This window comes from Rhineura floridana, chromosome 2 (assembly GCF_030035675.1).
Source record: "Rhineura floridana isolate rRhiFlo1 chromosome 2, rRhiFlo1.hap2, whole genome shotgun sequence".
NCBI classification, from domain to species: domain Eukaryota; kingdom Metazoa; phylum Chordata; class Lepidosauria; order Squamata; family Rhineuridae; genus Rhineura; species Rhineura floridana.
Genome location: NC_084481.1, coordinates 177,055,042 through 177,075,152, shown reverse-complemented (window position 1 = coordinate 177,075,152; position 20,111 = coordinate 177,055,042). Strand labels below are relative to the sequence as shown.

The 20,111-nt window shown below is 42.7% G+C and overlaps 1 protein-coding gene across 3 annotated transcripts in view; it reads right to left on the bottom strand.

Annotated features, from left to right (window-relative positions):
* Positions 1–20,111, bottom strand: part of DPH6 (diphthamine biosynthesis 6) — a 374,050-nt gene that overhangs the window by 248,553 nt on the left and 105,386 nt on the right. For all 3 annotated transcript variants that reach the window (XM_061611524.1, XM_061611525.1, XM_061611526.1), the window contains exons 7-8: positions 7,435–7,529; positions 731–818 (exon numbers count right to left, since the gene is read on the bottom strand). In XM_061611524.1, coding sequence (XP_061467508.1) covers positions 731–818; positions 7,435–7,529 — 183 coding nt within the window. The remainder of the gene's footprint in view (positions 1–730; positions 819–7,434; positions 7,530–20,111) is intronic.

The window sequence follows — 20,111 nt, the reverse complement described above, 5'->3', positions numbered from 1 at the left end:
AGGCTTGCTCTTCTACGTGTTTAGTTAATCTAGCTTTAATAATACTTTCTACCAGTTTTCCAGGGACAGAAGTTAAGCTAACTGGCCTGTAATTTCCGGGATTCCCGCAGGATCCCTTTTTGAACATTGGCGTTACATTTGCCACTTTATTGATGTTACATTTGCAGGACTACAGTTGAACGTCAAGAAGACTAAAGTAATGACAACAGAATTTTTATGTAATTTTAAAGCTGTGTCCAGTCAACGAGGACATTGAACTTGTCAAGGATTATCAATACCTTGGCACAGTCATTAACCAAAAGGGAGACAAAAGTCAAGAAATCAGAAGAAGTCTAGGACTGGTGAGGGCAGCTATGAGAGAACTAGAAAAGGTCATCAAATGCAAAGATGTATCAGGTTTATTCAGATCATGGTATTCCCGATCTCTATGTATGGATGTGAAAGTTGGACAGTGAAAAAAGCGGATAAGAGAAAAATCAACTCATTTGAAATGTGGTATTGGACAAGAGCTTTGCAGATACCATGGACTGCGAAAAAGACAAATAATTGGGTGTTAGAACAAATTAAACGAGAACTATTTGACTTGAAGGCACATAGCAACAACAATCAGATTTCAATTGTGGGTGTTTAATTCACTGTTACCTGCCCTGAAGTGTCATAATGAGGCAGACCAGGATTTGAAATAAAGTTTATAAATAGAAGTATATTAAGACTGGAATGTCGTACTTGCCTTATCTTCTAAGTGCAATTTTAACAGTCGAAGATAAACCACAGGTGCAAATGCATCTGCTGAATCCACAACAACTTCTGAAGAATCCCTGTAACACAGAATCATAAACATTTATTTTGGAGTACACAGAGCACTTCAGCAATTAGCATTTTAGATTTAGAACTATTTTTGAAAGCATTAGTGAATAACCATAGCACATAGGACTGATAAAATCAGACTGTATGGTTATGTTGCAATTTTTAATGGTATTTAAGGAGCCTGAACCTATGGCTCCACTCCACAGAAAAATAGGGGAAGACAGAATCCATTGTGCTTCCTCCAACGATGCAAACTGGGTCCACTCTGAGTGGAGGAGCCAGTCTTTAGGACTAAGAGGGAGCAGCAGCTCCTTCAGACATATCGTAAGTGTAGTCTGAGCAATCATGAGAAGATACTATATGGCCACTTGCCTTGCTTAACTATTGTGCCACAAGCCTGAATTGGTGTAAATGGAAGTAGTCACATTGAACAAAGTGGGACTTACTTTTGAGTAAAAATGTGTAGGATCATGTACCATGTGTAATGCTGGTTTTCTAACAAAAATATGTAATGTGCCCATAAGATCAGCCTCTGTACCTGGAGGACTGGATAATACCATTTTTAAAAAGGGGATCCAAAGGGGATCTGGGAAATTACAAACCAGTTAGCTTAATGTCTGTTCCAAGGAAATGTGATAGAAAGCATTATTAAAGATAGAATTATCAAGCATGGTTCATGACAGCAATTTTCAATAAGAGTAATAGAAATATTGTCAGCAAAATATCCTTTCCAAACTCTTAATCTGTGGAATGTCTTTCTTAAAGAGGCCCACCCGTCCACTTTTGTCCTGCCCAAAGCTGAGACTCAGACTCGACAGTGGTGTTTTCTCCTTTTATTAAAGTAATAGTTGCAATGCAGAGCACCTCGTGAAGCTAACTACTCTTTCTACACACTTAGTTTCTCTCTAGCTTTAACTAAGCATGACTTCATGACTACAGACATTGACTCAGCAACTGGATTCCCCCCGAGTCTGCTTAAGTAGGTTGGGAGCATGTGGGCAAACGGAGCCTCCTCCTTAGTTGAGTCTGTTGAATTTCCCACTTCGAGCATCTCTGAGAGCGGGGCAAAGATGTCACTTCAGCCAGTCTTTCATCTTCCTCCTCCAATGGAGGGGGGCTGCTGACTGTCAGTTCAGGTAGGGAAGGTGGAGGTGTTCCCAGCTGGGAAGTGTCTGCCGGGCCTGGCTGAGCTCCCGCACAGGGGTCTGGAGTTGCAGGGGCTGTGGAGTCCAAGACAGGGGTCAGAGTGCCCTCTAAGTCCATTCTGCTGCCAGTCCCCTCCCCAAGTGATTCATCCCAGTCTGCAATCTCATCCTTTGTCTCGCTCCTGCCCGTCCACTCTCGCCTGGTGGGGTTCATGACAACTTTGCTGCTCCCTTTGAAAGAGCAGCCAAAAACAAAAACAAAAAAAGGGACAGTGGAGTAATTAAGTTCTTGTTCTTACTGATTTGTTTGGCTAACCCGTTTTGTTCTCAAGCTGGGTACATTTCATTATTCTTTAATTGCCTTGATTCTTACCTTGATGGAGGTATAAAAATACTTGTAATAAATAATAATAATAATAATAATTATTATTATTATTATTATTATTATTATTCTGGAATCATTTGTCAATACAAAATAGCCACAAAAATCATAAAAGCCCAATTTTATTTTCTTTCACTTATATCCCACTTTTCTTCCGTCACTGAGCTCAAAGTGTCATATGTATATGGTTCCCAAGAGGCCTCCCATCCAAGCACTGACCAGACCCAGATCTGCTTAGCTTTAGCAAGCTGGTGGTCTCATTTGCCTTCAGATCATTTTATTTATTTATTTAAATATTTGTAAACTGCACTTCCACACAAAAACCACAAGCTGGTGTACAATATAAAAACAAAGGTCTACAATAAACACCAGTAAAAGCATTGATAGCATACCAATAAGACTGGTTCATTAAAAAAAAGCCTCAAAAATATAAACGTCTTTGGTACCAAAATAACATTAAGATAAGTGCCAGATAAACATCTTCTGGAGAGAACATTTCACAACTGGGGTGCCAACATGAAAAAGGCTTCTCTGGTAACCACCCACCTCATCTCAGATGGCAGGGGCACCTTTAAAACATTACACTGAAGCACTGTATATCAAAAAAAATTAAATGTACTGCCTTCAAGTTGATTCTGACTTATGGCGACCCTATGAATAGGGTTTTCATGAGGCTGAGAGGCAGTGACTGGCCCAAGGTCACCCAGTGAGCTTCATAGAATCATAGAATCATAGAGTTGGAAGGGGCCTTGTAGGCCATCGAGTCCAACCCCCTGCTCACAGCAGGAAATCCACAGCTAGAGCATCTCCCGCAGATAGCTGTCCAGCCTCTGCTTGAAGACATCCAGCGAAGGGGATCCCACCACCTCCCTAGGCAGTCGGTTCCATTGCCGAACTGCTCTTACTGTCAAGAAGTTCCTTCTAATGTCCAATCTGAATCTACGCTCCTGCAACTTAAAACCATTACACCTAGTCCTACCCTCTGGGGCAGCAGTGAACAAATCTGTACCTTCCTCTATGTGACAGCCCTTCAGGTACTTAAAGAGTGCAATCATGTTGCCCCTCAGCCTTCTCTTCACCAGACTGAACATGCCAAGTTCCTTCAACCTTTCCTCGTAAGACTTGTTCTCCATACCGGCTATCATCCTCGTCGCCCTCTTCTGAACCCGCTCTAACTTGTCTATATCTTTCTTAAAATGAGGTGCCCAAAACTGAACGCAGTATTCCAGATGAGGCCTGACTAATGCAGAATATAGTGGGACTATTACTTCCCTCGACCTGGAAACTATAGCTCTGTTTATGCAGCCCAAAACCGCGTTTGCCTTTTTTGCCGCAGCATCACACTGCTGGGTCATGTTCAACTTGCGATCCACTAAAATTCCAAGGTCCTTCTCACACGCACTACTGCTAAGCCGGGTATTTCCCATCCTGTACCCATGCATTTTGTTTTTGTGGCCTAAATGCAGAATCCTGCATTTGTCTTTATTGAATGTCATTTTATTAATTTCAGCCCAATTTTCTAGTCTATCCAGGTCCCTTTGGATTTTATTCCTGTCTTCCATTGTGTTAGCTATCCCTCCCAGTTTCGTATCATCCCCAAACTTCATAAGGCTTCCCTCCACTCCATCATCTAAGTCACTGATAAAAATGTTGAAGAGTATCGGCCCCAGGACAGAACCCTGTGGCACTCCACTCGAGACCTCCTTCCAATCCGAAGCAGAGCCACCGACGACCACTCTTTGAGTACGGTTTTCCAACCAGTTGTGAATCCACCTGACAGTATTTCCATGTAGTCCGCATTTGACTAGTTTGCTAATCAAAAGGTCGTGGGGGACTTTGTCAAACGCCTTGCTGAAATCTAGATAGATGACATCTACAGCATTTCCACCATCTACTAAGCTAGTGACCCGATCAAAAAAAGAGATGAGATGAGTTTGACAGGATTTTTTCTTGACAAACCCATGCTGGCTCCTACTAATCACAGCATTGTCATCTAGATAGTTGCCAATGGACTCTTTTATTATCTGTTCTAATATCTTTCCTGGTATTGAAGTCAGACTGACCGGCCTGTAATTCCCCGGATCTTCTTTTTTACCCTTTTTAAAGAGTGGGACAACGTTTGCCCATCTCCAATCCTCCGGCACCTCTCCCGTTCTCCAGGATTTCTCAAAGATGATGGCAAGAGGTTCCGAGAGTACATCCGCAAGTTCCTTCAATACTCTGGGATGCAGTTCATCAGGCCCTGGAGATTTGAACTCATTTAGGTTAACTAGGTATTTCCTGACTATCTCCTTATCAATCTTGAACTGCAATCCCGACCCCTTACTGAGATTGCTACCGATGCAAGGTTGCACACTGTTCCCTTTTTGGGAGAAAATGGAGGCAAAATAGGCGTTGAGCAGTTCTGCTTTTTCCTCGTTATCTGTCAACATTTTGCCATCCTCATTGAGCAGCAGTCCCACCATTTCCTTGGTCTTTCTCTTGCTTCAAACATATCTGAAAAACCCCTTTTTGTTGTTCCTCGCTTCCCTCGCCAGCCTCAGGTCATTCTGGGTTTTAGCTTTCCTTATACTATTCCTGCAAGCCCGAGCCGCTCGTCAGTACTCTTCCTTGGTGATGCGTCCTTCCTTCCATTCTTTATACATGCTCTTTTTTACTTTTACCTCCTCCACCAGCCTTCCGTGTAGCCACATTGGCTTTTTCCGATGTCTTCCGTTTTTCTTCCTCTTTGGAATTGTTTGCGATTGCGCTTTTTGTAATACGTTCTTCATGAACTCCCATGCTTCTTGAGCTCCTTTTTTCTTTAGTCTATCTAGCCACAGGATCCTACCCATCATATCCCTGAGCTTGCTAAAATCGGCTTTCCTGAAATCCAAGGTCCATGTTTGACTATATTCTTCTTTGGCTTTCCCCAGAATCCCGAATTCCAGCATTACATGGTCACTTTCCCCCAAGGTACCGACCGCTTTAATTCCCGTGACCAATTCGTCCCTGTTAGTTAAGATCAGGTCCAGGATTGCCAATCCCCTTGTTCCTTCTTCTACTTTTTGAAAGAGGAAATTATCAGCAAGGCCCATCAGGAATTTGTTGGAGGCTTTGTGCTTCGCAGAGTTTGTCTCCCAGCAGATATCCGGGTAGTTGAAGTCCCCCATCACTACTACTTCTTGCCTCCTTGAGATTTCAGAGATTTGTTTGAGAAAGGCCTCGCTACCACCTCTTCTTGGCCAGGGGGTCTGTAGTAGACACCTACTACCATGTCGGTTTTATTTGTTTCTCCATTTATTTTTACCCAAATGGTCTCTACCGGACCACTTTGTTCGCTCTCTTGGATTTCCATAGAGGTGTATTTGTCTTTGACGTATAACGCTACTCCCCCTCCTTTTCTGTTGCTTCTATTCTTTCTGTAGAGTTTATATCCTTGAATGGCTATATTCCAATCATGGGAGTCATCCCACCAAGTTTCTGTTATCCCTATGATGTCATATTTGCCTTGATGCACTAAGACTTCATGCTCCCCTTGCTTGTTTCCCAAGCTCTGTGCGTTGGTATATAGACACCAGAAGTCTCTTTTGTCCTGATCGGATTCCTCCATTAATATACCGTGAGCTTTGCCGTGCATCCCTTTCTCTCTCCCAGTGTCTGGTGTACCCTTCAAATCGTTGCGTTTACAACCCGCTGTCTTTGGATCGGTATTTAAGCTATCATCTCCATCCCCCAGAGGCTTTAGTTCAAAGCCCTCTTGATGAGTTTTGCCATACTTCTGCCAAAGAGATTCTTCCCAGTCCTCGTGGCTATGTGGGGATTTGAACCCTGGTCTCCCAGGTCGTAGTCCAACCCCTTAACCACTACACCACACCGGCTCTATACCAAGATGGCTTCAAACTCATCTTTGAATAAACTAAAGCATTCTTTTCTTTCCTTAGGGAGATACTGATTTGGGAGAAAATGGGAGACTGACACTGAAGTTGTGGGTGAGCTGAAATTCAAACTGGAGTCTTCCGCCTCACACTGTTAGCCACTATATTATAATAGGTTTTGCACAAAGGATCTGGGAAACCTGGATATACACTTGATATATCTGAAACATCAACAGCTTTTACAACACACTAGCCTATGTTTTGCAGATTCTTATGTGGCAGCAGCAACGTTATTATATGAATGTGCCCTCAAGGGCACTTTCAGCTGGCACAGATTCAGGCCACATCAATTCTGTGCTTATTGGAAGGGTAGCTTTCATGCCTGAAATATTCCAAGTAATACAATCTTCAAACCATTTTGCCCAAGTGTAGCCAACTGGGCTACTCCCAAGTGAGTCGTTTGAAGACTGTAATGAAATTACCCCTTCACTGCGATTACTGGTCTGAAAGTGGAGTGGAGCAGACACCAATACTGCTTTATTAGACAATCTGTAAACACCTATGAAAGAGGGATAATAGCAGTCAAAATGTCTCCTATAATACATGCAGGCTACGTTATTTACTGACAAATCTACATAGGAATAAAGGAATTCCCTACACCTCTACATGTACATTTTAAGAATTTATGGCAAAGAAATAAGCTGCTCAGTGCAAATTGGACTGATGCAAAACATTAACATTACAAACATCTTTTAGTAATTCAAGCAAAATGTTTAGCATTATCATCCTAAGTTGCTAATGTTAAAATGAGAGAGAGAGAGAGAGAGAGAGAGAGAGAGAGAGAGAGAGAGAGAGAGAGAGAGAGAGAGAGAGTTAATGGAACCCATAGGCTACTGATATGGCAGTTTATCAAACGTAGCTGTAATGAAAGATAAATATTACAGGCAATTCGCACTTCATGAAAGGATAAAAGTGTCAGTGTGTAGGTACCAGTTTTACTGCAGGCCATAATCAGCGAGTAAACGAAAGTGCAAATGTCTAAAAAGTTTATAGCTTTCTATGAAGGCCTCGTCTTGTCAGGCATTGATTTAGGTTAGTGGAGGGCTTTGCCAGTGTTAAACAAAGTGAGTGTTTGTGAACTTAGAGGACATGTTCTGCTGCTGCCAAGAGAAGTTGCCTCAAGCTAAAAGTGAGTATGTTCCGACGCTAAAATTTAAAGAAAAGGGAAGGCACAGTTCCTTACACAACTATTTTCTTCTTAAACAGAGGGCAATCCAATGTGAACGTTTCATATTCTCCACCTTCTCCACAGATGTGGACCCCATACTTCTTAGAAAGCTGAAAAATGGACAAAGGAAAAAAACATTGTTAGGAAATAAGACTGCTTTTATTTAAAGTAAGAATCATGCAAGGATGTGTAGAACTCACAGTCTGCATACTGCACCCTTAGCAGCCTCTTCCCTCTTCCACTAAACACAAAAGCTTTTAATGAAGGAGGAAAGTAAGGCTCAAGTTGCGCTGCTGCACTTATCTCCACCTGTGGGCTACGGCAGGCAAGGGATAAGAGATCTGCAGGTGGAATTGGGCCTGGGGCTGGATGCAACAGTTGTAAACCTAGTGCAGTATCTTTGAGCATTTAATGATACAGGCACCACCTCTTGGCAAAAGGTCCTTAGAACCCTTTGTCTTTACAGTATTTTCAAAGGCTAGTGCTTTATATGGCTTATTTACAAACCTTTGATAAGGAAAGCACTGCTGAATTGGTGGAAGATCTTATGGATCACCTAGGTCAACAGCATTCTTGTGTTCACTTCCAATACAGGGAAGAGGAGTTTCATAAGTCAGTTTATATGAGGCAAGATCTAGTTTAACCAAGTATTAGGGAAGGTGTCCTAGCTCAGCGGCAGAGCATCAGCCATGCATCCAGAAGGTCCCAGGTTCAATCCCCAGCATTGCCAGGTATGGCTGGGAGATAATCCTGCCTGAAGAGCTGCTGCCAGTCAGTGCAGACAATACTGAGCTAGATAGACCAATAGTTCTGATTCAGCATAAGGCAGCTTTCTATGCTCCTAAGTATTGTGTATCTTTCTGTGCCCAGCTACTTGGATTTGCATGTACCCATTTGCATTTGCTCACATAAATAAACTTTCTCCCTGGACTTGAACACACAGGTGACCCCCTTCTGGATTAAGCACATAGGTGATTTCCCACCCACCCCCTTTTGTTGGTGTGCTAATGCTGTGATGCAATCCTATGTTCTGTTACTGGTTGCCACCATGGTGCTGCTTGCTGTTTCTTAGCGAATGATACCCAGAAATGTTACCATGTGATAGAAAGCAGCATTAGCTTCCACACCAAGATGTTAATGAGGGATTAGCTAAAAACATGCACACACAATTGCAATCAATTGTGCAACACATTATATATAGAAAGATGGGATGCGCTTCTTCAGTTCTATTGGACTGGATGGGTGGGAAGCCAAGGGGAAAAAATCACATTATAAGATCTTCAGATTAAAAGGACTGCAGAAACTATAAAAGGATATGAGTTGTCAATCATCAGAGATTACTACAAATTAGCGAAACAAAAAGCATTTGGAAGAAAAGGATGTAGAACCTCAGAGAGATGAGTGATTATGTGGCCCCTCCCTTGTCAAATGACCCTAGATAACACCTGCTCTGCTGTTCATCCAGCAGCTGCTACCATGACACTACTGGGATGGTGTCCATTACTTTCTCTTCCTCCTGCTCACAGCGTTTAGTTGTAATCTCATCTAGACTCTTCTTAAATGAGCAAAATTGAGGCTCAAATCTTTTACAGAAAGTCAAATCTGGCCCTGGAACTGCCACCACCCCTCCTTAATTTTAGGTGTGTGGCCCTGACTGGGGTGTATAGCTCTTATTCAGTTGTACACATTCAATGACACATTGTCCTTTATTATCACTTCACACGTGCTACAGCTTAACTCTAACAGTCAAACAACTTTGGGGGTATAAAGTCTTACTGCAAAATTAAGTCCTGAGTGGTAGAAGAGAAGCACAGGAACACATTCCACACAGGACCCCACAAACATGGCATGGATCTTTTCCAGAACAGAAAACACCTGGCTAATGTGCCATCACAGAACTAGTAATACAACTTTAGTTGAATACAGAAATAAGTGTTATTGCACTCATGTCCTACTTATGGGCTTCCCACAGGCATCTGATTGTCCTTGATAGGATGTTGGACTAGATAGGACTTTCATCTGATCCAGCAGAGCTCTTTTTATCCTTTTATTGGACTCCTGGTTACATTTTTAATCTATCAACCCAGCTAAACCAGAATATTTAAGGCTCTGTTGGCTTTCATGCCTGCTTAATCTTTTACTTTGGAATATATATATATATGGCTCAAATGAAGATGTTATCTGACACATAATTAAATCATGTCTGTTTACCCATTTTGGATGGTAAATTAAAATCTTTCTTTTTTTCAAATAAAGATCAAATTATCTTTTCCAGCCCTTACATTTTCAGACATTTCCCTTTTAATGAGAGAATATCTCTTTGTCTAAAAATAACCAAACATTCACTTAATCAAGCTTTCACTTCCAAAACTCACATTGCTGACATAAAAGATAGCTTCTCCTGTCAGAAGCTGCTGCAAGGTTCTTGTAGGACATATCCATCAAGAATAATTAATGCTGATGCAATAAGAACGGACAACTTACAAAACAGTTAGTCAAAACAACTTATTCTTCTTCCTGCCAAAAACTACTGCTGAAAAGCTGTTTGAAACAGAGACCCCGCCAGGTATGAGCAACTACAAAAGACTTTTCAAACTGCAGCTATATTTGGGGAAACAAAATATAAATATGGCTGTTTCTCCTGATTGACACTCTGGCTACGTATATCACTATATGAAGAAATAATTGTTTACAAACTGTCCAGAGTTGTTTGTCCTGCTGCTGTCTCTTTGGTGCCACAAATCTTTCCAGGACATCAACATCAAAAGATTTTTTCCCCCTCAGTGATGTGCTGTCTGCCCTTGTTGACATATCCCAGCTTCCTATATCAGTGAGTACTTCTTCAGAATTAGCTGTTTCAAGTTTGGGTGCAAACCTATTCTCTTAAAAGGATCTTATTTTGGAAGTAGATGAATGAAAACTTTTAAACTCCAGGGAAAAAATTATTATGATTGCCATTGTTATTATCCATTGATTAGATTCATTTATTTTCTTTTATTTACTTAACAGGAGTTATACCCAGCTTAACTGTCAAACCTTCTAAGCAGTTTACATAGACTATACATTAAAATTACTGATAAAATCAAATGTTCACACAAGTTAACCTAAATGTTTTCAAAACAAAATCATCAGTTTCAAAAATGTACATTATAAACTGGTATACTTCGAACACTTTGCCATTAGGTTCCAGGACGGTTTACAACAATGTAAAAATACAATATTAAAATCAGTTAACACAATTTACCATCAAAACAGAGTGGGTCCTTAAAATGTATATCTCAAAGGCCAGGGTAAAGAGGTACAACTTCAACATACGATGAAAGCCATCTAATGAAGATGCCAGACACATCTCTGCGCAAAAGGAATTTACCAGTCCCCGGACTCAGACTGCAACTGAATTGCAGGGCAACAGGGTCCTAGAGAGGAGCATCTTCGTGCCAAAAACCACCTTGGCGCTGGTGCAGGCTGGTGCAAGGTGGGCGGAAATCCAGAGACAGCCAATCAGCTTGCTGCTTGACTCTTGAGGAAGTTGGGCCTGCAAGCAGACCTGAGGGAGAATTAGACTCCCTCTGGTTCCCTCAGAGCCTATTTAAAGGAGCCCACCCCATCCACCGCAGCCAGTCAGGGCAAAATGTTTTCCCACCCACAATCCCTCAGTTCAGATTGGGTTTGCTGTGGTTTCCCTCTTGCTATGGACTTAGTGAGTCGCTGGTTGACAGGGCTGGGAAGGAATGTTATCCCAGGATGACTGGCCATTCCTGGGGGTGTTTGCCTTCCCCATAGCATTGAGTTTCTTGTTTTTTCCATTGTCACAACTTCACTGGCAGGAGTTGGCATTGGGCAGGATCCATTTTATGGGTAATAGGGGGTTAGTCCCCAGTTTCCCATTTAGGGGTCCCCTTAAGGGATGTGGGATACAGCCAAAATACCCAAAGCACCAGCTTAGGGAGGAAGAGGGGAGGCAGAACCCCCAGTTTCCACCAGCCTCCACAATACTGATCCACACTAAGGAGGCTTCATGCCCCCCTCACCTTTCCTCTAATGGGGGGATGCCAACCCCCTAGGTTCCCTCCCCAGCTCCACACAGTAATTGGGCTGTGCAAGGTCAGGATCCTGCACCCATGCCAAGCTAACCTCTTTCATGTCACTGTAATCAATAAAGAAGTTGTGGCCTTGTTACCCCATAGCAGTGTCTTATCTCATTATTTCTCCACCTTGGGCCCCCCAGGGACATCTCATGCCTGGGCCTGCAATTCCACAGCTTATGGGTTGCCCCAGAAAATGCCCTCTCCTGGGCAGCCACCCCCAAACTTCCATGGGCAGAGGAACTAACAAGAGGCCCCCTTCTGTCAATCTGAACACCTGAGAGTCTGTAAGGAAGGAGGCAGTTTTTCAAGTATTTGGGGCTGTGAACACTCATGTGAGTACTTTGAATCTGGCTTAGAAACAAACTGGCAACCAGTCACCTATATCTGTTTTAAAAATTTTATGGATTTTCTTTTTCTTTTTCCATTATGATGGTATTAATTTGTTAAATATATATTTGCTTTTATTGTGATGGTTTTATGTATTTTTGTTTTTAGTAGATGGTGGATTTCAGCCATGTTTTATCTTCAATTTTTTATTTTAATTTTTAATCAAGTGGTCTATAAATCTTCTAAATACATTTATTTATTTATTTATTTATTTCCCTCCCTTCCTCCAAGCGGGAGCCCAGGGCGGCAAACAAAAGCACTAAAAACACATCAAAACATCATAAAAACAGACCTTAAAATACATTAAAACAAACAACTTTAAAAACATTTTTTTAAAAAGCTTAAAAAACATCTTTAAAAAAGGGTTAAAAAACAGATTGTTTAAAAAAATATTTAAAAAATTCCAACACAGACACAGACTGGGATAGGTCTGGGATACATACATACATACAGTGTCATTGGTTTAAAACACGGGTTATGTGAGTGTTGAATGAAACCCCAGCTAATAAACTGGCTGCTGCATTTTGGAACAGTTGATGTTTCCAAGTAATGTTCATGAGGCCCACAAATCTCCAACAGCAGGTCCAGTTTCACATGAAATAGCCATGTGACCTGTCCTTATATATGTCTAAATGCTTATATCATAAGAAAGGGATGTGTAGAGAATACAAATCTCTGGAATGTACCCCATTCTCAGGAAATAAACTCCTCAGGTTTTTATGTTTAGTGAGCAGTCTGAATAGTGGGGTGTGTGATGAGTGTGCATTTGTCTGCCTGGCATTAAGGTTGTGGATGTTACCCATCATCTAGATAGCTTGACAGATAGTGCTGGGGAGGAGTCAGTGGTAGTGATTCACATTGGCACCAATGACATGGGGAAATGCAGTCGTGAGCTCCTGGAAGTAAAATAGAGGTTGCTAGGCAGGATGCTGAATGCCAGGAGCTCCAAGGTAGCTTTCTGTGAAATGCTATTGGTTCCATGTGCAGGGCCAGCCAGACAGGCACAGCTTTGTGGTCTCAGTGTGTAGATGAGCTTATGGTGTTGAGAGCAGGGGTTTGGATTTGTTAGGCACTGGAAAACATTTTGGGACAAGCTGGGCCTGTACAAAAGTGATGGGCTTCACTTGAACTGGGATGAAACCAGACTGCTAGTGCTTAAAATAAAGAAGGTGGCAGAGCAATTCTTAAACTGATTGTGTGTGGGGGGGGGAAGCCAACAGAAACTGAGCAGGGTTGGGTTTGGAACAAATCTCCCCCCTGGGATAAAGACAGGGAAAAATGATGAAATCTTAAATGGGGAAGGTCTTGAACAAGGCACTGAGAGTGCAGGGGCACAAGATAGCAATCACAGGCCAAATTAAAAGTGCCAAAGACACTTGAAGAGAGACACTGTATACAACTGTTTACATGCTAACGCTAGAAGCCTCCAAGCCAACATGGGAGAACTGGAGTGCTTGGTCTTAGAGGACAGCATTGATATAGTGAGCATTATGGAAACAACAACAAACTCTTCCCTCCCCGCCCAAAAAAATCTGAAGAATTCTCCCAAGACTTTCATTGAATTTCCACCCCTCACCTAAGTGATTTTGGCCAGTCTCACTTTGTATCCTAGGTCCCTGCACTGTCTCTACCCACCCTGGCTGATAAATCAATCCATCAGGACAGGAAGGACTATAAGAGGATTTCCTGTTCCATTTAAACCTTGCTTGAGCAACAAGATCTTCCTGAGCTCTCCCAAGTATCTGTATCCTTTGGTTGTCCTTCTGTATTGATCTTACTCCTCTACCCTGCCTAATGGCTTGTCCTTTGGTTTTGGCTATAAACTTTCTTCAACATGAATACTGGTTCCTAGTTCATCAGCTGGTCTAAACTGTTAATGGCATCATAGGTCAAAAGGAGCAAAGTATCCACTCTGCCAGTGTGGTGTAGTGGTTAGAGTGTTAAGACAACTTGGTGTCAATTGAGATGTAATAGGTTTTGTGCTCCTTTCCTCAGGGGGATGGCTCCTGCGATCTGAAGCTTCCAAGCTGCCAGCTGAAGCTTCCAGATATCAAAGGTAACCCCACACAGAGTGCATTAAGTAGTCTAAATTTGTGATTATGAAGGCATGAATGCCGATTTCTAGCTCTAGATTAGAAAGCCTGGACTTCCCCCTGAACACTGAGTGTGCATAAATACCCCATCTCCAGTCACCACACACATGGGGTCCTCTCACGCTTTTCCATGTTGAGCATGAAGGTCTGATAGGGACTACTATGTGCATTTGACACACATAGACGCCTCTGTGCAACCAGGAACTCTGCCTTTTCAGAATTCTGAGTCACACAAAGGCTCCTCAATACATTCATTTGAATGCATATAGAAGCTTTGTGCTCAAGGTGTAGAAATCTGAGTGCTCCACAAATGGAAGCGCAGGACTTACATGCATGCCACCATCCTTCTATAGACGTTTAACCCACATTTATTTAGGCAAAATCTGAAGACGGCATATGTGTGTTTTCAATGTGTTGCTATCAACCCAGGTTCTCTGAGATTAAGCTGGCCAAAAAAACAACAACCCCTAAGTAAACTAATGAGAGCCAGTGTGGCATAGTGGTTAGAGTGTTGGACTACGACCTGAGAGACCAGGGTTCGAATCCACACACCGCCATGAAGCTCATTGGAGGACCTTGGGCCAATCACTGCCTCTCAGCCTCAGTGGAAGGCAATGGTAACCACATCTGAATACTGCTTATCATGAAAACCCTACTCATAGGGCCACCGTAAGTCAGAATTGACTTGAAGGCAGTCCATTTCCATTTCTCAAGTAAACAAATAGTGCATTTTTATGCTTCTTTGTGCTTGATTTTCTTTATTAAAAGGGAGAATCAGCCTTAGGACAATTATAACATGACTAATAGCTGGGAGTTGACAAAACGGTAAATAAATAAGGGAGCACTTCCAAAATTGGCCCATTTCCTTTCCCTGACAACCGTCTCTTGACAGGATTCAAAGGAAATATTTTTAGAACTATAGCCTCAACTTTCTCTGCAGCTGGTGTTTATGCTTCAGTTTCACTAAGTTATAAAGCTAGCTAAATATCTAGTAAAATATTTATGTATACTGACATTTATAGCAGAACACAAAACCCCTACCAAAAAGAAAGAGAATTTACTGAGCACCTTTCTTCAACACTACCCTATGAAGTGGCTTCAGCACTGCTGAAGAGACTACATTAATGAGAAAATGTTGGTTAGTTCAGCCATGACAAAATCTACAAGAAACTTCATTTGGGGGGGGGGATGGAAATAAAGACATTTCATATATTTTACTAATTTTAGGTGGTACAATGATATGCGACTTTAAAAGCTCACACTGATCTCAGCTTACCTATTATATTCCTCTTACCATTTTCTTTCGACAAATAAAGCCAAAGAATATATTCTGGGGTATTGTAACATCGCCACCTGTATCACAGATGACAAAACTGATTTGCCAATGTATTTCACAGTCACTGAAGAAGAGACAGAGTGGTAATTAATATAAAACCGTAGTGGGGAATTTCCAGCCCACCAGGGCCTTGCAGGTTGGTATTGGAAATAATAGCCAAGTCTTTCTTGCATGAATGAACATTAATGTGCACCGAGCCTAGGCTCAGGTGAAAAACAATCTATACTTATCTGCGTCTAGGTATCCATACATTCAAAAATGATGGTAAAAGTGCAAAAACCTCCCTATATACCACAGTGTTCATGGCATCCCTCTACCAATGCTATCCTTCACTAAGTAGGAAATATAGAGTTATGGCCACAGCAGGTTAAACTGTAGAAATTGCATGTAATTTTTAAGTCTGTATTGTACCTACATTTCACGCAGGCATATAACCAGTCAATTTTCTATGCGAAAACATACAGGAATACCCCGCATTAACGTACGCAATGGGTCCAGAGCGAGTACGTAAACCGAAAATGTACTTAAAGTGAAGCACTACCTTTTTTCACTTATCGATGCATATACAGCACTTCAATCATCATATACGGGCATAACTGATGTAAATAACGCATTTATAACTAAAACAAACACACTAGGCATTATTTTAAGAAAAAGTTTGTAGTTGGAAACTGATCAGGCGGTGGCGTCATGCCATTAAGTGTCTGTTTTTGCGAAGCGAGCGTACGTAAACAGGGGAATGGTGCTACTGTAAATATGTCTGTACTCGCGAGTGTCCGTAAAGTGAAGTTCCGTATAGTGGGGTATTCCTGTACATTGGTTGGCTCCTGTCCATTATTCCTTAAACAGGTTATGCTACTGCATTGGTACATGTAAGGCCTTGAAAATATACAACTATGTCTTTTGTAAAGAACCTTAAGGGTTGGAGTTAGCAGAAGCTATGCATGTTGGAGTCCATGCTCTCTCTACAGACGAGTGGGCAACAAGGAGGACTTTTGATTTCTAACTCACTCTGATTGCCTTGTACTATGGTTCTTCTGGGGCTATGTAAGTTATAACTATTGTTTTTGTAAAAGAAAATACACAATTTTATTTAATCAATATTAAGCATACAGTTATACACCACCCTAGCAGGAAAGCTTCAGGGGACACTGTAAACAAGGCTAAATTCCAGTTGGAGAGAAGGGGGAAAAGGAAACTCCACCAATACATAAAGAGAGAGAGTCAGCTCAGTCTTTGCTAAAAAGGGCAGCTTTAGCCTTCCTTAAACACAACCACAAGCTCTGTTTCCCTACGTTAAAGAAAGGTCAGGCTGTTCTAGGTGGGAAAACAAAAAACAAAAAAAGACTCGCCTGGAACTCGCAGCCCCCTGCTTAGATTAAAAGCAGCCAAAAGCTAGTCTAGTTTGTCCAGGCCAGAGTGCAAGGCACCACTTAAACCTACAAGGGAACTTGCACTGATAAAAGTCGTTGTTGTCAGCAAATAAAATAAAAATAGAGTAAAAGCTAGTTAACCTTTCTTAGTACCACCTAGTCAAAGTCCTTAAACAGCCTCCCCTCGCTAAGGAAGGAAGCCTGCCTTCCTGCCTTCAAAGGAAGGAAGCCTGAGATAATCCTAAGGAGTTAAGCCCCAGCTGATAGTTGAGCCATCAGCCTCAGTTAACACATCATTGGCTGGTAGCAGTAGCTGGGAGGGACCAGCCACACATATAAATTCAGAGCACCCTAGCAAGGGAGCCTGCTCCACGAGCTAGAGGGAGCCCCCAGCTGACGAGCGTCAAGGCCCCAGCTGACAAAGCGTCAAGGCCCCAGCTGACAAAGCGTCAAGGCCCCAGCTGACAAAGCGTCAAGGCCCCAGCTGACAAAGCGTCAAGGCCCCAGCTGACAAAGCGTCAAGGCGAGTTAAGCAGCAGAGCGAGTTCAGCAGCAGGGCAAGGAAGCTAGGGCCCCCCACTCTGCCCGTCTGTTCCCTGACCTCAACTAAACCGCAGTCCCCAACCCGTTAATGTAATAAACCTTAAACAAAACTATTCAGGTAAGAAGCCAGCAGGGGTTTTGCACTGCCTGCAGCATGTACGACTTTCTGTCTGTTGGACAGAAGTCGTGGGTGTGCTCTCGGTGCAATGAGCTCCTGGCTCTCCGGGAACGACTTCATTTCCTTGAGGCCAAGGTGGCTGACCTGGAAAAGCTGAGAGAGGCAGAGAGGTGTGTGGAGGAGGCCTTCTGGGACGTTATAGCTGTGTCCCACTCCAAGGATGATAGCTCTCCTGCTATCATGGAGAACGATGGTCTCAGGGAAGGAGAGCATCCAGCTGAGGAAGAGGGAAACGATCCCTTAGAAGGGACCCATTCCTTGGGGGATGAGCAGCTATCCTCTCATGCTGAGGATATATCTCTGTGGGGTGGAGGGATCTTTGTAGTGGGTGATTCGATCATTAGGAACATAGACAGTGGGGTGTGTGATGGGCGTGCAGACCGCAAGGTGATTTGCCTCCCTGATGCAAAGGTTGCAGATATTGCCCGTCATTTAGATAGTTTGATAGACAGTGCTGGGGAGGAGTCAGCGGTCGTGGCGCACGTTGGCACCAATGACATGGGGAAATGCAGCCATGAGGTCCTGGAAGCAAAATTTAGGTTGCTAGGTAGGATGCTGAAAGCCAGGACCTCCAAGGTGGCTTTCTCTGAAATGCTACCGGTTCCATGCGCAGGACCAGCCAGACAGGCACAGCTTTGCAGTCTCAATGCGTGGATGAGATGATGGTGTCAGGTGGAAGGGTTTGGATTTGTTAGGCACGGGGGAACATTTTGGGACAAGCCGGGCCTGTACAAAAGGGACGGGCTCCACTTGAACCAGAATGGAACCAGACTGCTGGCACTTAAAATTAAGAAGGTGGCAGAGCAGCATTTAAACTGACTGAGAGGGGAAGGTCCGGTTCGGAATAAACCTCCCCCCTGGGATAAAAACCAAAGAAATGATGAAATTTTAAAAGGGGTAGGCCTAGAAGTAGGCATTGTGAGAGCAGGGGCACAGGATATAAATTCAGAAGGGCAAAATTACCACAGGCCTAACCACAAGTGCCAAAGACACTTGAAGAGAGACACTGCTTACAAGTGCCTGTACACTAATGCTAGGAGCCTCCGAACCAAGATGGGAGAACTGGAGTGCTTGGTCTTAGAGGAGAGCATTGATATAGTGAGCATAACGGAGACCTGGTGGAATGGAGAAAACCAGTGGGATACGGTTATCCCTGGATATAAACTATATCGGAAGGACAGGGAAGGACGTATTGGTGGCGGAGTCGCTCTATACGTGAAAGAAGGCATTGAATCCAGCAAGCTCGAAACCCCCAAAGAGGCAGACTCCTCCACAGAATCGGTGTGGGTGGTGATACCATGCCCCAGGAGGGATTTAATACTGGGAACGATCTATGATCCCCCTTATCAAAATGCTCAGGGAGACCTTGAGATGAGATATGAAATTGAGGAAGCATCCAAACTAGGAAATGTGGTAGTAATGGGTGACTTCAACTACCCAGACATAGACTGGCCACATATGTGTTCCAGTCATGACAAAGAAGCAAAATTTCTAGATATTATAAATCACTATTCCCTAGACCAGTTGGTCATGGAACCGACCAGAGGGACGGCAACCCTGGACTTAATCATAAGTGGGGACCGGGACCTGGTGCGAGATGTAAGTGTTGTTGAACCGATTGGGAGCAGTGACCATAGTGCTATTAAATTAAACATACATGTAAATGGCCAATTGCCAAGAAAATCCAACACGGTCACATTTGACTTCAAAAGAGGAAACTTCACAAAAATGAGGGGATTGGTAAAAAGAAAGCTGAAAAACAAAGTCCAGAGGGTCACATCACTTGAAAATACTTGGAAGTTGTTTAAAAACACTATATTAGAAGCTCAACTGGAGTGCATATTGCAGATCAGAAAAGGTACTGCCAGGGCCAAGAAGATGCCAGCATGGTTAACGAGCAAAGTCAAGGAAGCTCTTAGAGGCAAAAAGTCTTCCTTCAGAAAATGGAAGTCTTGTCCGAATGAAGAAAATAAAAAGGAACACAAACTCTGGCAAAATAAATGCAAGAAGACAATAAGGGATGCTAAAAAAGAATTTTAGGAGCACATTGCTAAGAACATAAAAACCAACAACAAAAAGTTCTATAAATACATTCAAAGCAGGAGACCATCTAGGGAGGCGATTGGACCCTCGGAGGATAAGGGAGTCAAAGGTGTACTAAAGAACAATAAGGAGATTGTGGAGAAGCTAAATGAATTCTTTGCATCTGTCTTCACAGTGGAAGATATAGGGCAGATCCCTGAACCTGAACTAACATTTGCAGGAAGAGATTCTGAGGAACTGAGACAAATAGTGGTAACGAAAGAGGAAGTTCTAGGCTTAATGGACAATATAAAAACTGACAAATCACCAGGCCCAGATGGCATCCACCCGAGAGTTCTCAAAGAACTCAAATGTGAAATTGCTGATCAGCTAACTAAAATATGTAACATGTCCCTCAGGTCCTCCTACATGCCTGAGGACTGGAAAGTGGCAAATGTAACGCCAATCTTCAAAAAGGGATCCAGGGAGGATCCCGGAAATTACAGGCCAGTTAGCTTAACTTCTGTCCCTGGAAAACTGGTAGAAAGTATGATTAAAGCTAGATTAACTAAGCACATAGAGGAACAAGCCTTGCTGAAGCAGAGCCAGCATGGCTTCTGCAAGGGAAAGTCCTGTCTCAGTAACCTATTAGAATTCTTTGAGAGTGTCAAC